The sequence below is a fragment of the Mixophyes fleayi genome, chromosome 3 (assembly GCF_038048845.1).
Source record: "Mixophyes fleayi isolate aMixFle1 chromosome 3, aMixFle1.hap1, whole genome shotgun sequence".
Classification (NCBI taxonomy): domain Eukaryota; kingdom Metazoa; phylum Chordata; class Amphibia; order Anura; family Limnodynastidae; genus Mixophyes; species Mixophyes fleayi.
In genome coordinates, this window is record NC_134404.1 from 3,051,487 (window position 1) to 3,071,191 (window position 19,705).

The 19,705-nt window shown below is 38.8% G+C and overlaps 1 protein-coding gene across 1 annotated transcript in view; it reads left to right on the top strand.

Moving 5' to 3' along the window:
* The first annotated feature begins 15,803 nt into the window (after positions 1 to 15,803).
* The window catches only part of LOC142143304 (thyroglobulin-like), a 34,730-nt gene continuing 30,828 nt past the window's right edge, over positions 15,804 to 19,705 (top strand). Inside the window, exon 1 of the mRNA XM_075201030.1 lies at positions 15,804 to 15,909. Coding sequence (XP_075057131.1) covers positions 15,849 to 15,909 — 61 coding nt within the window. The 5' untranslated portion in view covers positions 15,804 to 15,848. The remainder of the gene's footprint in view (positions 15,910 to 19,705) is intronic.

Below are 19,705 nucleotides of genomic sequence, written 5' to 3' on the forward strand. Positions count from 1 at the left end.
TGCTGTAGACTAAGGCTTTTCTCCTCACTCCCCGCGTCCAAGCCACTCAGTATCCAGATGCCGAAGTGAAAGTTCAATTGTCCGCAGTCGGTGCATGCGGTCGTTCCTGTCTCTCTGTAGTTCTCATGCAGTCGGCTTTGCAGCTAATCAAAGAGAGGCAAATAAGTGTTGATAACGTTCTAATAAAGAGCAAAGTGATGAAGTAGATAAACCCTACGCGTTTCACCCAGAAACCAAGCTTCCTCAGGGATAATTGAAGATCCGAATCCATTCTGACTTATATATAGTCATAGTGTAAATAAAGTCAGCGGCTGATTGGTTGTGTGCCAAAACAAAACAGATGTGCTAATCAAAGCCCACCAATAAACATGCAGTCCACAAAGTCCTAATATACATGATCTCAATAAAAGAAAGAAACGGGGGTTTTATGGCAAAGAAAAAAAACAGACATTTAATTCAAAGCACGCCTGCAGGTGTGCAGTAACTGTTGACTACAGAATAATGGAAGTGTCTGTAAATATACTTCGTTAAGATGGAAAGGGTAAAGAAAAAACCATGACAAACATGCAAATGGAAAGAGCAAAATAGTGCTCTTTCAAGGGGAAGTATAGGTATAAGACATCTGTTATTTTGTATCAATGAATGACTTGTAATATTTGCACTCAAATAGCCCTTCTAGTGTGCGTATGGAGAAAATATTAATAATGTGTATAGATAGTAATGTGTTCCTCTACAGGAACGCAGCCAGTTCAAAATCTGCAGTGTTGTTAAAGTCTTCAGTGTAAAAATATATTTGGATTCTTCCTGATTTAATCTTTAATTAAAATCTCCACCTCTCCAATGTTTTTTTTACTTCTTTTATTGCCATAAATTTCAGTCCGGACGGGTCTTTCCCGTGGTGCATCCTGAAATGATTGGACAGGTTGTGATTCTCTAGTCCGATTTTAATATTTTAAATGTGCTCATCAATTCTCGTTTTAAGTTTCCTAAAAGTTTGGCCCACACACTGTAGGCCGCATGGACATGTGACTAGGTATATTACACCCATAGAATCACATGTTAATCATACCTTAAGAGTGAAGGTTTCTTCTGTTATCATGGATTCATACTCTTGCACAGGTTTAGTGCCCTTAATTCCAGTATTTGTACATGCGCTACATTTAGTGCAGTGGAAAAAGCCCTGAGTCTTCTGTTGGGTGGTTAGCCAATTCTCTCTGGAGTGACTTTCTCATGATAGATGACTAGGGACCATTCTTTGTTTAAAATTAGGTGCTTTCCTAAAGAATATTTTTGGATTCTCCGGAAGGATTGTGGAAAGGATCTCATCCTTCCGGAGGATACCAATGATTTTTGATGATTTTCTTGATTGTATTTTCTGATTCCGAGTTTTGTGTGATAAATGGGACATGTGCTTTGCCTCCCATATTATTGCTCATAGTTTCTTTCTCTTTATATTTCAAGAGTTCTTCCTTGTGGGTGTTCTACTTTTTCTAAAACCACATCCATCCTTTCTCCCTTATTTCCCTTTTCACAGAATCAGGATTTAAGAGTGTCTGCTTGTTTCCTGTAGTTGGAAATAGCTGAGCAATTTCTTCTAAGGTGGGTGAATTGCTCTAAGGGAATGTTATCAAGCCATTTGAGATAGTGGTTGCTAGTTATGGATATGAAGCTGTTGCAATCAACTGGTTTGAAATGTGTTAGAGTCTCAAGTTTATTGTTTTGAATATATATTTCCAAATCAAGAAAAACAACTTTCTCTTTGCTAATTGTTGTGGGGAATTCTAAATTATTTTCTTTAGTGTTCATATTGGAGACAAATTCAAGTAGAGAATTTTCACTTCCTTTCCATATGAATAGAATATCTTCGATAAATCTTTTCCTTAGGACCAAGTTTGCAACCAAGGTGGGATTAGTCTAGATGGTTTCGTCTTCCCATCGAGTCATCAATAGATTTGCATAACTTTGTGCAGCCTTGGTCCCCATCGCCGTTCCTCTTGTCTTAACACCCTACTACGGGTGAAGAAGTCAACTCCCTTATTCTTTTATGAGCTTTTCCATCGCTATTCAAGCACGTAGTGAATAATCCTATTCTAAAAAAACAAAATTCTGACCCAAACTCTCTCAAATTACTGTCCCATCTCTCAGCTCCCGTGCCCCTCCAAACTTCTTGAGAGAATTGCCTACACTCGCCTCACACGTTTCCTTTCTGCAATCAACATATTAAATCCTCTTCAATCGGGCTTTTGATCTCAACACTCCACAGAAACTACACTGACCAAGGTTGTCAATGACTTGATGACAGCAAAAAATAATAATCATTACTCTCTTCTAATTCTTCTGGAACTCTCTGCTGCATTCAACAATGTTGACCACTCTCTTCTCATACAGACGCTACAATCCCTAGGTCTTCAAGACATTGTCCTATCCTGGTTTTCATCCTACCTATCTAATCGCTCTTTCAGTGTTAATTTCTCTGGAACAACCTCCACTCCGCTTCCTTTATCAGTTGAAGTACCACAAGGCTCAGTCCTAGGTCCTCTGCTATTCTCTATCTACACCACTTCTCTTGGAAAACTAATAAGCTCCTTTGGATTTCAGTATCATCTCTATGCGGATGATACACAAATCTATCTATCTTCTTTTTATCTAGGATGTGCTCTCGCCATCTCAAACTCAATCTTTCAAAAACAGAATTAATAATATTCCCACCCAACAATTATTTCTGTAAACAACATGACCATAAATGCCACCCCGCAAGCTCGCTGCCTAGGTGTAATCCTTGACTCGCAACTATCCTTTGTTCCCCACATCAACTCTATATTTACATCATGTGGCATACATCTAAAAAGCATTTCCAGAATACATACATATCTCACACAAGAAACTTCAAAAGCTTTAATTCATGCACTCATCATCTCCCGCATCGACTATTGTAATTCCCTCTTTACTGGTCTCCCAAAATCAGGCTCGAGCGCCTTTAATGTATTTTGCATGCAGCGGCTAGATTGAATTTCCTTGCAATTTGTCTGCAGAGACACTCTGCCAGTCTCTACATTTGTTGCCTGTTTTTCAAAGAATCCAATATAAAATTCTTCTATTAACATACAAGGCCATCAACAAAATTGCATTGACATACATCTCCTCGCTTGTCTCAAAATATCTCCTAACTCGACACCTCCATTGTGCAAAAGATGAGTCTCTCTTCCACTCTCATCACTTTCTCCCATTCTCAGTTACAGGACTTTTTTCGGGCTGCACTCACTTTGTGGAATTCCGTCCCTCACACCACAAGACTTTCCTCCAATCTTCAAACCTTCAAGCGTTCTCTGAAACCCCACCCCTTCAGACACGCTTATAATATTCCTCTACCACCCTCTTAATCTCCCTAGGTTACCCTATTACCATCCTCTACACAGCTAGCACAAGACAACAACCATCCTCTGGCCAACATTGCTGTGTGACTTTGTAACCTTTGCATTCTAGCTGGTCCAATGTACAATATGATGTAGCACATGCCCTTGTGTATCAAACAATTGTCCCATAAATTGTAAGCTTGCAAGCAGGACCCTCTTACCTCTCTGTATGTCTGTATTATCCAGTATGGTTTTATTACTGTTTGTTCCCAATTGTAAAGCGCTATGGAATGAGCTGGCACTATATAAATAAATGTTGATGATGATGTGATGATAAAAGAATATGTTTTTTATGCCTTTTTCATCACCAGAAGGAAATTGTTTGACATATTTACAATCTATATGTATTAGCCTAATACGTGTGTGGGATAATAATTATGCTGTTTATAATTGTGAAACCTTATATTCCAAATACACTAGTGATCTGGAGTAAGTATACATAGATTTATACTATGGGGATGAGCACAGACTTGTCAGGCATAAGCCCTGTTGGTTTTTGCAGCACAGGCATCAAAGAATAACCTCATTTAATTACTGGAGATCTGAACACGGTGAAATAAAGGGACTACTGGTGTAAACTTAACTATTTGGCTATAATTCAAACCTCTAAGGGTATACTGTCAGAACTGAATACCTGACTTTATGAAACCTATTTTAAATAATTTTACTAAATTTGAATCTAAGATTACATTACTATTATATTTTTGTCTCTCTGTGGAAGTTGCCCAAATACAAATGAGGGCATAAATGACTGTGTATAATACCTTTATTGTCATTATAAGGTAATTCACAAAACATATTTAATGTATAATCCTATAAGCCTGGTACATGTGTGATAATAAATAGGATGTTAATAAGAACAACAATTACATCAGAGTGATTGGGTAAAATCAGTACAGAAGATGAGCTAAACACAAGTGATTCAAAGGTTATTATTAGAATCCTGATAAAGGGAAATAATTACAAATGGTAAAACCTTAAATGAATAAGCGGTAACCGCACGAGGATCTAGAGACATCTCAATCTGTATAGGACTGTAAGGTATAGACAAGAATATATAGACAAGGGAGCAACAACACTGTTGTACAATCTGTAAAAATGTCTTAAAAATGTTGTTGTATTACTACAGAAAATAATCATCGGAGATAAAGATAATAAAAACACAGCGCACACCGCAGATATTTTAAATCACCATTTAATCTTTCATCAATCACGTACTACTTTACTTAATTTTATATTCACTGACAATTTTAAAAGAACTAACAATGAAATAATTAATTTTTTTTCATTTTAATACATGAAGAATAAAAGTAAATTTTGAGTTACTCTCTAAGTGCATCTTAACATGATGTAAGTCCTGTCTTGTACAATCACACATGGTTTGAATAAGTCCCTGATAAAGGAATGAAGATATAATGATTCTGAATATTTAACAAATAAGAGGAGATGAGTGTTTAATAAGGTAAAAGAAAGCGCTGTGGTTGTCATCTTAAATTAAAGTCTTGGAGGACTGTCTTGGAATCTGTGCTTGTTGGTCTGTACATGTTGTTTTAACTAATTAATATATGCAATTATAGACAATAAAATTAACCTTTATATCAAATAATATTTGATATGTTTTTTCGTAAACATTTTTTCAAAATACAATCAGAGTCATATTCACCGACGGACATCGATATAATTAAGGTTCAGAGTTGGTTTTCTCTTTAGTACCGGTGAGTGCAATAGCATTGGATTTCATATTGTCTTAATTATCACACTAAGGGTATGTTTTCTTCTTATTTGGTACACAAATGATTTAATGAAGATTGGCAACCCAGAAAACTTTTACAGCTTAGCACCTGAGAATTTCACATGGAATCCACCTTCGTTGCTATCCTTAAATATGCATTTTGTCCTTTGGAGTTGGTTTCTTCATTGTTGCTTTTGTAACTGAAGTTCTCCTGTATTTTGTGGAAATACCTGTTATACCCCATTCATACTGCACCTAAAACCCGGGTTTTTACAGAGGCACGCTGAAAAACCGGGTCTTGGTGCAGTATGAATAGACCAACCAAAAAATCCCGGGTCTAAAATCCCGGGACTTAGACCTGGATTTTTGCGAGGGGTAATTCCCGGGTTGGACCCCGCTCGCCTGCAGTATGAATGGTACAACCCGTGTAATTCCCGGGTCTCACCATTCATACTGTAAAAAAAAAAATGTCAAAGTAAAAAAAAATGATTTTAATTAATAAAAAATACATAACAAATGTTTACTTAACTTATTTTCAGCCAGCGGTGTCTCCGGTGCGTTGCCGGCTGTCAGGGGGACCTCTGGGTACTAAAATGACGTAATTTCTAATGGACTAGAAATGACGTCATTTTAGTACCCAGAGGTCCCCCTGACAGCCGGCAACGCACCGGAGACACCGCTGGCTGAAAATAAGTTAAGTAAACATTTTTTATGTATTTTTTTTTAATTAAAACTTTTTTTACACTTTTTTTTTTCTAAAACCCGGGTCGGGCAGGTGCAGTATGAACCCGCCCGACCCGGGAATCTTCTTATCTATACTGCCCTGTGCCCCGGCAATATCCCAGGTTAACAACCCCGGATATTGCCGGGGCGGCAGTATGAAAGTGGTATTACCCGCAAATGTCCAGGTATCTCTGCAACCAGGTAAAGCTTAAAGCTCTAATTTTTTTTCTCCTGTTCTTGAGACTTTAACCTACATCTCCATGCTTTGGCCACAACTACTAGGTTTTAAGATCCAATTTATCAGATATATGGAGCTATCTAAACAGTCATGATCTGGTGATGGCAGTGGTTCTTGTTATCTTATTTGGGAATTGGTGTAGACTATTCACCCTTGAATCAGTGGAATCCGGATGAATTTGAGACCCTGTCTGAGCCAGGTAGTGTCACAACTGTTGAAAATTAAGGGAAAAAGGGGCAGGAAAAGGGAAAGGTCGCTTTAATTGTAAGGAGTAAGATCACCCTTATTGTGTAAAGATCCAATGGATTATTCCATCTTTTTCCTGAATCAAGGGGTGTTCCATAAGCCCATAAACAATAATGGTTAAAAAGAAAATCAAGGAGGTTATTGAAATTGATGCACTGCTTACTCCTAAATAATAATATTTGATCAAAAAAAGATGATAGAATGTCTCAGAGTAATTAAAATATAACTTTTATTATTAATCATTACTAAACATTATAAGTTAAAAATTAGCGAAATATAACAAACAAGTGTGTGAGTGAATAAGTGATAACAAGTATCCACTAAAATGACTGGAAGCACCTGATAGTCTCTATTAATTGTTTAAATAATATCATATAGTCAAAGCTAATAAAGGGAAAGCTTGATTTGTTTCAAACTGTATTTACGGTGACTCCCTCTGTATTCTATGGGTAGTTGTATTCCTTTTAAATTATTAATATATATCCCATTAGTTATTTTATTATGAAGCCTCCATAATCCACATCTTGAATCATGTTTTAATTAATACTTAAAAAATTCCGTACGATTTCTTAAGCAAAGCAAACATACTTGGTATTTTCTCACATGTGATCAAATATTTTATGATCTTTTTTTTTTATTTTATTGTGACATTGTTTATGTATTGATATCTTGCCACTATTCATTGTGGTTTTCCATGTTGCTAGAATTTTTTTATTTTATTTATTTATCCATGGTTCACAGTTGTTGTTTGAATACATACACTATTACATATTCTATTTTCATATTTCTTGTTATTGGAGGATTGCAAACCTACTGCAATTAGTGTTTTGCGTCCATTGCCCCGACAGTGCCAAGAGTAATTTATTTTTTTCTTATCAATAAAACAACAACCTGTTTAAGTTTAAAAGCATTTGTCTCTTCACATTTACCTAACACTGCTGACACCTTTTATAACATTCAAAGGTATAATCAATAGGTTATGGACCCAGGTACCGTGTGTTAAAGTAAATGCTTAAACGTAAAGAACGATAGTAGAAGTACACAAGAATTAAAGGAAGCTGATATACTACAGAATAGTCCTTTATTCAGTACACAAAGAGAAATGCACAGCGCAGGCACCAGTATGAACATTGCTAAGTTAAAAGGCTCTGAAAACTATGCAACATGGAAATTGGCCATGCAAATGCAGATAAGGTGGGAAAAATTCTGGAAAGTCACAGTTGATCTGGGAGACAGTCGCTGATGAGGTGGATAGAGCCATGGGCACCATAAGCTTACCTGTAGAACAGCACGTGTACTCCATTATTAACGAAAGAGAGTCAGCAAATGAGATGTGGACTGCATTACAAAATGCGTATGAGGACAGAGGTCTGATGAGAAGAATCAGCTTGAGGCGTGCACCATTAAGTGTCTGTGATAACATACAAAATGCTGTAAATATCCCAGCAATTGGCATCTGTGGGAGCACAGGTGGAAAATGAGGAAGTTGCGATGGCGATGCTGCAGAATCTCCCACCAGAGTTTGATTTCCTAGTAGTAGCTTTGGAGTCCAACGATACCAAGCTGACAACAGAAATTGTGAGAGCTCAGCTGCTGCAGTTTCAACAGAGAATTCCCTTTGAGGCAAATGCTGAGAGTACCGATCTACTCACAAAGGGTCCGAAGTCCAAAAATGCCCAAGTATAAATTCTTCATATGTCACTGCATTGGTTGCAAAGCATCTGAATGTAGACTGAAAGATTCAAGTGGTGCGCAGAAGAAGCGTGACAAACCTATTTAGTCGGCATTAAATGTAGCAGACATTCACAAGAAGGAACCTGAACATGGATTCGGGGGCTACTAGACACTTCAGATGCAATCAAGAATGGTTCACTACTCTGAAACCATGTGATCCTATTTCAGTTAAAGGAATTGGACCTAAAGTTATTACTTCAACAAAAGTCGGGACAATCACAGTGCACCTAAGAATAAAAGGTGAGATTGTCACTACAGACAACCAAGACGCCCTGTATGTACCAGATTTGGGAACGAACCTTATCGCTATACGTATCCTTGAGAGAAAAGGTTACAAGGTTCAATTCGCAGAGGGCAAATGTGTTGGTTCAAAACCAGAGAGGGATTGATTTTGCAACAGCAACCCGGTGTAACCAACTGTATGTTCTAAACACAGAAGAATGTCATACGATAGTGAATTCAGACACCAATACATTATTGGAGCTGTGGCATAAGAGACTGGATCATCTGAGATACGACAACGTCCAGAAACTCGCTGATGGGATGGTGACAGGGATCACTGGAGCAGTTCTGAGAGAGACTGGCATGTGAGAGCTGCGTAAGGATAAGAAAACTCGTTGCCCCTTGCTCTACTGCATACTGATGTGTGTGGTCCAATGGAGGTGAAGTCAGTGGCTGCAGAAATTTCCTGACACTCATTGATGACGCAACTAAAATGACACATGTCTATTTCATAAAAGCTAAGAGTGACATTATCGATAGAATTGCGGAATACAAGAGCCTGGTAGAGACTCAAACGGATCTGAAACTAAAACCTTGAGATCCGACAATGGTGGAGAGTATGACAATGGGACTAGCTTAGTTCTTGAGAAAATATGGCATACAGCACCAACTAACAATTGCCTACATGCCAGAGTGCAGAATGGTGTGCGTGAACGAGCTAACTGTACAATTGTTGAGAGAGCATGGGTTATCTTAAATGATGCAGGTCTGGAGAAAAGGTTTTGGGCGGAAGCAGTGTCCACTGCAGTCTCCTTATTATCAGCGCGATCCCTGGTGGTCTAGTGGCAATGGGAAGTGGGGAAGGACACCATTGTCCTAAATGTGCTACTTCGCATGTGTGAACAGCGCAAACCGGAAATTTTGGCTTTCACTCCGGCACTTATATTAGAGACCCTGTACGGACAAGTCACAGCATTAGTAGCTGCATGCCACATGTGTATAAAGCACCCAAAGTGTTCTATATTGTGACCGGAAACTCTTCACATTCACCTAACACCACTGACACCTTTACTAACATCCAAAGGTATAATCAATACTTGGCCCATCTATTCTGCCCATTTTTTAACCTAAGGTAACCTCAAACCCTATTTTACCCTTTATTCTTTGTCAGGATGTGCTTATGTCTATTCCAAGCATGTTTAAACTGCTCTACTGTATTAGTCTCCACCACCTCTGATGGAGGCTATTCCACTTATACACTACCCTTTCTATGAAGTAGTTAATTCTCAAATTTCCTGCAAACCTACTTTCCTCCAGTGTCAGTACATGTCCTTGTGTTCTAATACTTCTCTTCCTTTGAAGAATGTTTCCCTCCTGTACCTTGTTAAAACCCTGGATATATTTGATCGTTTCATGTCCCCCCTTTCTATTCTCTACTCCAAACTATACACATTAAGATCTTTTAGTCTTTCTGAGTAAGTTTTGTGCTTTATGCCATGCACCATTTTAGTTGCCCTTCTTTGTACAGTCTGTAATGTATTTATATCCTTCTGGAGATATGACCTCCAGAACTGAACACAGTATTCTAGATGAGGTCGTACCAATGATAGTACCAAACTATACAGTGGCATTATTACTTCTTTCTTTCTGCTATTAATTCCGCTCAATATGCAACGAAGCATCTGACTTTTCTTTTTCATTTCTTTGGTAACCTCCCTTTAGGTCATCTGAAATAGTGACTCCTAGATCCATTTCCTCCTCAGTATTTTTCATTATAGTGCCATTAATACTATATTTAGCCTTTGGGTTTTTGAGACCCAAGTGCATGATTTTGCATTTTGCGTTATTAAAGTGTAGTTACCACTCGCTTAACCATTCCTCTAGTCTACCTAGATCATCGATCATTTGTTTTACCCCTCCTGTGTGTCTACCCTGTTGCATATCTTTGTGTCATCTGCAGTAAGACATACTATCCCTTCAATACCCTGTGCAATGTCTCCAATAAAGATATTAAAAAGCACTGGTCCAAGTACAGATCCTTGGGGTACTCCACTGGTAACCTATCCCTCCTGTGAGTGTTCTCCATTTACTATAACTCTCTGTTTATTATTCTTAGGTTGAATGGACAAGTCTATTTTCTAAAGATCTCTACACAACTGTCCAAATGTTCACCAATTTTGGCCAAAGTCTGCAATGAGCTGTCTTAATGAAGAATTTTGTAACTTTGCCATTGTTGCATTTGTTTTCTCCGATTCAATAAAAAAAATAATTAACCAGTCTATATGGTTCATTAACTCCATCACATAGCGTAAACCGTCAGCAATCATATATCCATCTATACATGTATTATATGCCAATGCCAAATTCTGTCCTCTTAATTTCTCAGAATGTGGACTTTCAATTGCATTGTCCTGTCAAGACAGATGTTTTTGGCAACACAATCTGCATCAGTTAGACACACATTTGTGTGGGAAGGCCAACTATTGGCCTATCTAAACTGTCTGTTTTACATATTTCTTACACATCACTATTATGTTTGAGAGGAGAAAGAACAGGAGTTTTTAAAGCTAGGTGCACTAAGAATCCCTAAATAATAGTTGGAATCATGTCACTATTATAACATGTATATATAATGTATATTATTTATACAAACTGTATTTATATAAATTACACGTTTATATACATGGGTGTTTGGGACAGCCTACTCCACAAGTCTTGGGAAGTCCCCTTTACCTCGGGGTTGGCCGAAGCTTCACCCGGGGGACTGGTTCTTCAGTCCTCCCCATATGGAGGAAGCCTGTAATAACAAAGGGAGAGGATAGTCCATAAATGAGTATCTACCCAAAACCCCGTCAAGAAAACAAATATCAAATGAACTGGAATTATTTCACAAGCACCTCGGGCTCCAAACACCACCAGCCTTATGGCAGCAGACCAAGGAAATTCCGAACTAACAGTACTAGGTCAGATACCTCACTTGAGCTTAGCCAAAAAGACAAATTGAGATTGACATTTTAATCTCCAACTGGACATTAGTTAGTTGCAAAACATAAACAAGATTCTCACAAAACTATAAAAAAAAACAACATTAACAAATAACAACCCTTCAATAGAAAATATAGGATGTAGATAATTATACATGGTAACTGTCAAATATATACAAGTCCCCTCGTTTGATTGACAAGGGCAGCAATTCAGCAAATATTAGTTTTCAGCTAGATCTACCTTACTCGTAGCATAAAAAAACACTTATAAGTAAAACAAGTTATTTAAAAGCTCCCCTCCTGGTCTCCGATAAATGCTCTGCCCATCAAGAAGTGCATAATACAAGTCTTTGAATGTTTTATTATTGGTGCAGGCCACTTTCATCTATTTGCTTTATAAATGTCTAACTCCATTCATACTGCTGTCCATCTAATGACCTCTGCCTGTTTCTGTAGCATCGGTGTCTATGATGGATACCCTATTATGTTCCAAATTTATTGTGTGCGTAGTCTTTGAATTTTTTTAGTATTGGTGCAGGTCATCTTCGTCTAGCATCATCAACATTTATTTATATAGTTCCATAAAATTACGTAACACTTGGTATCTATCTACTTATCTAAATATCTACTAATGCCCCTGTCTTTCTAATGAGCTCTGCTTCTTACTGCCTCTTCACTCTCCATGATGCATGCTGTCATTCCAAATGTACTGTGTGCGCAGTGTTTCCACATTTTTATCTCTTACACCATACACTTTCTACACTACAGTTTTTTTTGTTTAATTTATCTAATGGGCTAGCAGATGACATTTATTTTGCAGCCGCTCAATGTTCTGCATGCGTTCGCTGAATGTCGACAATTCCCAGAAAAAACCCTCAGACACATACTCCTTTTTTTCCCACTTAATATAGATGTCACTGAATGACCCTTTACAACTTCACAAGTATTGTAAAATTCTAAAAAGTTTAGAATATAGCAGTTTTTTGGAGGGTTTTGCTGCTGACACTCACATAGTAGCTCCCGTCCTATCTCCCATACAGAGGGTAACTGAACCAGTTCTGCCCCTTGTCCAGACATCAGCAGGTTATATGTACAGTTATTGTGGGATGATCTAGGCAGACATGAGACCAATTACATCCTCTAATTCTGTATAGTATCCTGAATCAGCACATTTATCTGAATGTAATAAATATTTGTTTAATATAATCATAATGAGAAATAAATATATGCCATAACACTAATTAATTCTGGGAAAAATATATACTTATGTAGTAATAACATATGAAACATTAACAAGTGATAAAGTAACTGTGATAATAACAAACAAGCGATTGAAGAAATGACAACTCACAATTAAATCTCTTACTCATACTGGTAACTGCTGTGGTATCTCCATAACTCAGTAGATGCTTTAGTGGTTTATCTCTCGGGGACAGCTCCTTTGGAACACAATAACCAATAAACGTGGACAAGAAAGCAAGGAGCATATAGCACGTAGAACTGTAAGTGACCGTTAATAAACAATGACAGATGCAAGTACATGTAATGTCAGTCATAAACAGCATATCTGGAAGGTAAGTAATAGTCCCAGGATACTGTCCCATTTATAGTCAGAGAATCCTTAGGTTCCTTCTGAGAAGCAGAAGTCCAACTACATCTTCAGAAAGGTAGGAAGTCATTATCAGCCAATGGACCTAAACATTCTACTGCTGCAGTAAATGTCCTCGTACAGCAATTAATCTGGGTATTTGTTATATCTACAGAAGAGGCTCCTCCTGTCCTATATCTCCGAAAGCAGTCACAATACTTCCCGCCTGCAATGAGCTCATGTCGGCCCATTCTGATAGCAGTGCTGAGTGTACTCTCACTTAGTGGGTTACCCCCACCCCATCCAACCAGTATTCTCCCCCATCCAGGGCACTAAGGTTCCTAATTACGGCTCTGTTTAAAATATTTCTGACATTTACATTACATTGATAGAATAAGACAATATTTTATCATTTACAAGGAATATGTGAATTTCCACATTGGAAATTTTAAACTTACGTGGTCCTCCCTGAATTATCTGTACATAATCCTTTATTAGTAATGATATGAATATTTTCTCTGGATAAGGAGATGCTGTCCCACAGCTTGGTAATATTTCATGTCATCAATACACAAACAGTAAAACAATATTCTCCACTATGGGGGCACGCTCAGTAGGTCCACATTAATCAGGTAACATTTCTAATACTTTATTTTTACAAATGTAAAATTATCCAAACTAAATCTCTTTCGTGAAATATTAATTTAAAATTAGATAATAGGTTGAGAAAGTGAAGAAAAAAATATGAAAAAGTGAATTAAATAGATTGTGAGCATGTGGACGCGGTTGGTTTTGGCTGCACTTTTTTTGATCAGGTCTGAGTTTATCCTTTCAACATTTCTGAGGCATCGGGTGCAGTACGTGGTGGTGTAGAGTAATAACACCAAGGACAAGGTAGAGGAAGAGCTACAGAATAGAATTTCAGTTCAGCTTCTGGACCCATTGAGTTTTCTGCCATTGTTAAAAACTGTCCATTGTTACCATCACACGTCCTCATTTAGGGATCTCTGCTGCCTCCTTGGCAACAGCGGTAGCAACCGAACATGATGGACAACAGTCCTGGATCTTTTTACAGCAGTGGACATAACACAAAAAAGAAGACAAACACCAGACTACACAGTTACTACAAGCTGACAGATAACCACAAGAGCGCCCATGTAGCACAAAACAAAGGCCTCCTCTAGAACCAACGGAAGAAGGATGCAGCATTAAGATACGGTGAAGGACAGTTATGTGGCCAGCAGATGACTGCTTTAAGATTTCTACAGTGACTGGTTAATGTTTTGTGTCTCCACCTTCTGCTCTCTCCTCATTCCAGCCGTACTACACACAGAAATACCAGTCAACAATGGCTGCTTTAATGGCGGTGGCTGCTGCCAAGGAATAGCCACACCCACTTTCCCCACCAGCAACACAATTGTTATTCTATTACTTTATATACCACTTGCTCTCCACACCTCTTAGATTGTAAGCTCATCTGGACAATGTCATCTGTACCGTCTGTTTCATATCAATCTATTTAATTTGTTTGTGTCCTGATCCCATCGATGTACAGCGCTTTATAATATGTTAGCACTTTATAAATAAATATTAATATGATGATGATTTCTCAGTTTTTGATTGGCTGGCTGAAATACAAGTTCCTAATGGAGTGGATCACCTTAGATATCCTCTGATGAAACTGGCAGCACGCCGAGAAATACGGGTCAGTACTTTTATGAAAAGCTCAGGACAAATCATTGCTGTATTATTTACATCTTTGGGATGTGATCTTACAAGCAGCCATCTTCTTCTTTGGTAAAGAGAGTAACAGCTGCTACACCTCAGATCTTCTCTGTATCGGGGGAATCTTACCATCGCCATCCAGGTTGTAGATTGGTAATTATAACCCACCTGAGAACTGCTTGAGACTGTGGCTATATGTTAATAAATACAGAGATTATCTCTGCTAATTGAGCATTTATTGAGCTTTGATCTTTATGAGTCCCGTATTCATACAGTCTATACTTATACATCTGAGGATTGTTTGAGACTATTATTACATATTTACCAATATGGAAATTGCCTCTGTCTAACTGAACGCTTTATGACATTTTACCAGCTCTGATCTATACAAGTCCTGTATCTAAAACGACTTACACTGTCATCCCTGAGTCATCTCAGATTCCAATCATCATGACAGATACCATCTTTCAAATGATGAGATACTAACATAGTATTGATGTTCCTTTAGTGGTTGAAAAATTTATATAAACATTTATATAATTTTATGTAATTTATAGGGCTATCATTTTATTTTATTTTATTTTATTTTATTTCTAAATGTTTTACTAAAAGTGCCTATAAACAACTATTTGAACGTATGAAATAGTTTTTTCCATGTAAGTGTGCTGTGCTAAAGTCTATACTTTACATTCAATTTGTATTATTAATCTCCTAATACACAATCTGAGCTTTTCTTTGCTCTATGTGCTTTGATTGTGGATGGGCAGCTCCACTTTTTGGCAATCAGCGAGTGTGTAGATAAAACTAAATAAAATGAAGTAAAACATAATCTAAGGATACACTGCGGTGGTTTTGGGCACCTGTAATCTTTTTTTTCTATTACTGAACCTGTAGAACTGGTATCGGTGTTACCAGGAATTATTTCTGAGCTGTCAGTACCGGGATCACTGGATTATCTGTAAACTCTACATGAATTGTGTGGAGTAAAGGCTGCTGTAACCCCTGGTCTGATCAGTGCATATATCCTCCCTAAAGGTCTCTACTACAGGCTGTATCGGACTAAGAATAAATTAAAGTTAATATATTTTATTACTTGGGTGTTACTGCTGAGTTACAATTTTGTGAGCAATTAAGAAATATGTTGCACAATAATAACAAGTTTCAGCTCAGCCCTTTTCCTTATAGACCTTGGTATAAATGACGTTGTCACATCTGGAATTGAGATTCACACCAGACATCAGACATGAGACCAGCTGCTTTAATGCTTCTCCTGGGGCTGGTCCTGCTATCAGCAGTGACTGCAGGTAGGTGACCCAGCTGAGCTGTTATTAGTATTGCTGCGGTTTTATCATTATTACCCCAGGTTATTATTTTAGATGAGCTCTTTGGATTCACCAGTTGTTAGTTTTGTGTCTGTCAATGAAATAATAATTCTCATTAAGAGATCAGCAAATTGAGTTTCCAAAATTTAGAGTATTATTACGAGAGAAGACAATGTTCCTCCAAGTAACATGGATGGACCAGTAAAACTTTGTCATATGAGAAAACTTATTTCTTCTTTTCAGTCATTTACATTGTTTCTGATTGATTATTATTATTAATAAAATGCATCTTTATAAAGACTTCCATGCTTATGTCTTAGATTATATTTAATATGTTCTTCTTTATTACAGTAATATATTATATTTTATTAAGATTATAGTATTTGACTGATTGATTGTATTGACTTATAGTCCATAATAATTAATTTCCATATTCCAACCATGTTTTATGACCAGTGTCTATAAATGTTGTGTCACTATATTGGTAAATATATAGAAGGCTAATACCGAGTTGGACGCACATTGGACATAATTTAAGATAAAAAAGGGACAAGCATAAATAAAGTGTATTTACGACCATATACTGAGGTGCAGACATTGCAAGATGCATCCAGCTCTGTACTAGGGACAAATGTTCCACGTAGGGAATAAAAAAAATCCATGGCTTGGTTGAGGGCTTTGATGACAATATTTTGTTAAGTGTTTTTTTTATTAGAATGCAGATATATTTTCTAGCACATGTCACTATTAAGACACTACTATCCTTTATTGGAACGGATAATTTATTTTAAATTAGAGGAAATCTTTCTCATTTGTGGTAATAATATGAGTTCACATTGATTTTATTGTTTTGATATATGTAGTACATTTTATTCCCAGATGTTATTGCAGATTTTTATTTAGATGATCATGGTGATTTTATGATGATACAATAAAATACTTGTATTGTTGTAGTATACAAAATTAAGGTAATAAGGTAAAAATATATTGCATTAGAGAAAAATTTAATAAAACACAGGATCAGTAACAGACACTGGTACATCCGCGTCCTCCCTCATAGACCTATTACTAACACAATACAGAAGATCATCCGATCGAGACCAGAAACAAATGTGACAATGTGGGCTTTACCTCTCTATTAGGGAGACTTATAGATTGTTTGGGATTTCACTTAACCTGCTGTTACTGAGCACTCCAACAGGTGCCGAATGGCCAAACCAGACAATCACCGGCTGTGTGAATTATGTACCAAAATTGTACATCTAGTTACAGGATAATATTTGCTTCCTCCACCAGAGGCATCTTCACAGGCATGTTGTACCTCTGGCTTGATCAAACTGACTGTGCTGAATACACCTGACCACTTACTTAGGATCAGGACTGCAAGGTAGTAGGTAGAGCATTGACTCAGTACACTGGGATCAACAAAGCGCAGCAAGGGATGAAATGGACTGTTAGTCATATCTGTAGGACACACGAATACAGCAGGTATAGGGGTCTCACAGGACAGCCGGGGGATATTTGAGAGTGTTAGTTCTTATCTGTAGGACACAGGAATACAGCAGGTATAGGAGTCTCACAGGACAGCCAGGGGATGAATGAGAGTGTTAGTCCTTATCTGTAGGACACAGGAATACAGCAGGTATAGGAGTTTCACAGGACAGATGGGGGATGGATGACAGTGTTAGTCCTTATCTGTAGGACACAGGAATACAGCAGGTATCGGAGTCTCACAGGACAGCCGGGGGATGGATGAGAGTGTTAGTCCTTATCTGTAGGACACAGGAATACAGCAGGTATAGGAGTCTCACAGGACAGCCGGGGGATGGATGAGAGTGTTAGTCCTTATCTGTAGGACACAGGAATACAGCAGGTATAGGAGTCTCACAGGACAGCCGGGGGATGGAAGAGAGTGTTAGTCCTTATCTGTAGGACACAGGAATACAGCAGGTATAGGGGTCTCACAGGACAGCCGGGGGATGGATGAGTGTATTAGTCCTTATCTGTAGGACACAGGAATACAGCAGGTGTAGGGGTCTCACAGGACAGCCGGGGGATGGAAGAGAGTGTTAGTCCTTATCTGTAGGACACAGGAATACAGCAGGTATAGGGGTCTCACAGGACAGCCGGGGGATGGATGAGTGTATTAGTCCTTATCTGTAGGACACAGGAATACAGCAGGTAAAGGGGTCTCACAGGACAGCCGGGGGATGGATGAGAGTGTTAGTCCTTATCTGTAGGACACAGGAATACAGCAGGAATAGGGGTCTCACAGGACAGCCGGGGGATTGATGAGAGTGTTAGTCCTTATCTGTAGGACACAGGAATACAGCAGGTATAGGAGTCTTACAGGACAGCTGGGGGATGGATGAGAGTTTTAGTCCTTATCTGTAGGACACAGGAACACAGCAGGTATAGGAGTCTCACAGGACAGTCGGGGGATGGAAGAGAGTGTTAGTCCTTATCTGTAGGACACAGGAATACAGCAGGTATAAGGGTCTCACAGGACAGCCGGGGGATGGATGAGAGTGTTAGTCCTTATCTGTAGGACACAGGAATACAGCAGGTATAGGAGTTTCACAGGACAGATGGGGGATGGATGACAGTGTTAGTCCTTATCTGTAGGACACAGGAATACAGCAGGTATAGGAGTCTCACAGGACAGCCGGGGGATGGATGAGAGTGTTAGTCCTTATCTGTAGGACACAGGAATACAGCAGGTATAGGAGTCTCACAGGACAGCTGGGGGATGGATGAGAGTGTTAGTCCTTATCTGTAGGACACAGGAATACAGCAGGTATAGGAGTCTCACAGGACAGCCGGGGGATGGATGAGAGTGTTAGTCCTTATCTGTAGGACACAGGAATACAGCAGGTATAGGAGTCTCACAGGACAGCCGGGGGATGGAAGAGAGTGTTAGTCCTTATCTGTAGGACACAGGAATACAGCAGGTATAGGGGTCTCACAGGACAGCGGGGGGATGGATGAGTGTATTAGTCCTTATCTGTAGGACACAGGAATACAGCAGGTGTAGGGGTCTCACAGGACAGCCTGGGGATGGATGAGTGTATTAGTCCTTATCTGTAGGACACAGGAATACAGCAGGTATAGGGATCTCACAGGACAGCCGGGGGATGGATGAGAGTGTTAGTCCTTATCTGTAGGACACAGGAATACAGCAGGAATAGGGGTCTCACAGGACAGCCGGGGGATTGATGAGAGTGTTAGTCCTTATCTGTAGGACACAGGAATACAGCAGGTATAGGAGTCTCACAGGACAGTCGGGGGATGGAAGAGAGTGTTAGTCCTTATCTGTAGGACACAGGAATACAGCAGGTATAAGGGTCTCACAGGACAGCCGGGGGATGGATGAGAGTGTTAGTCCTTATCTGTAGGACACAGGAATACAGCAGGTGTAGGGGTCTCAGAGGACAGCTGGGGGATGAATGAGTGTGTTAGTCCTTATCTGTAGGACACAGGAATACAGCAGATATAGGGGTCTCACAGGATAGCTGGGGGATGGATGACAGTGTAAGTCCTTATCTGTAGGACACAGGAATATAGCAGGTATAGGAGTCTTACAGGACAGTCGGGGGATGGATGAGTGTATTAGTCCTTATCTGTAGGACACAGGAATACAGCAGGTATAGGGGTCTCACAGGACAGCCGGGGGATGGGTGACAGTGCTAGTCCTTATCTGTAGGACACAGGCATACAGCAGGTGTAGGGGTCTCACAGGACAGCCGGGGTATGGATGAGTGTATTAGTTCTTATCTGT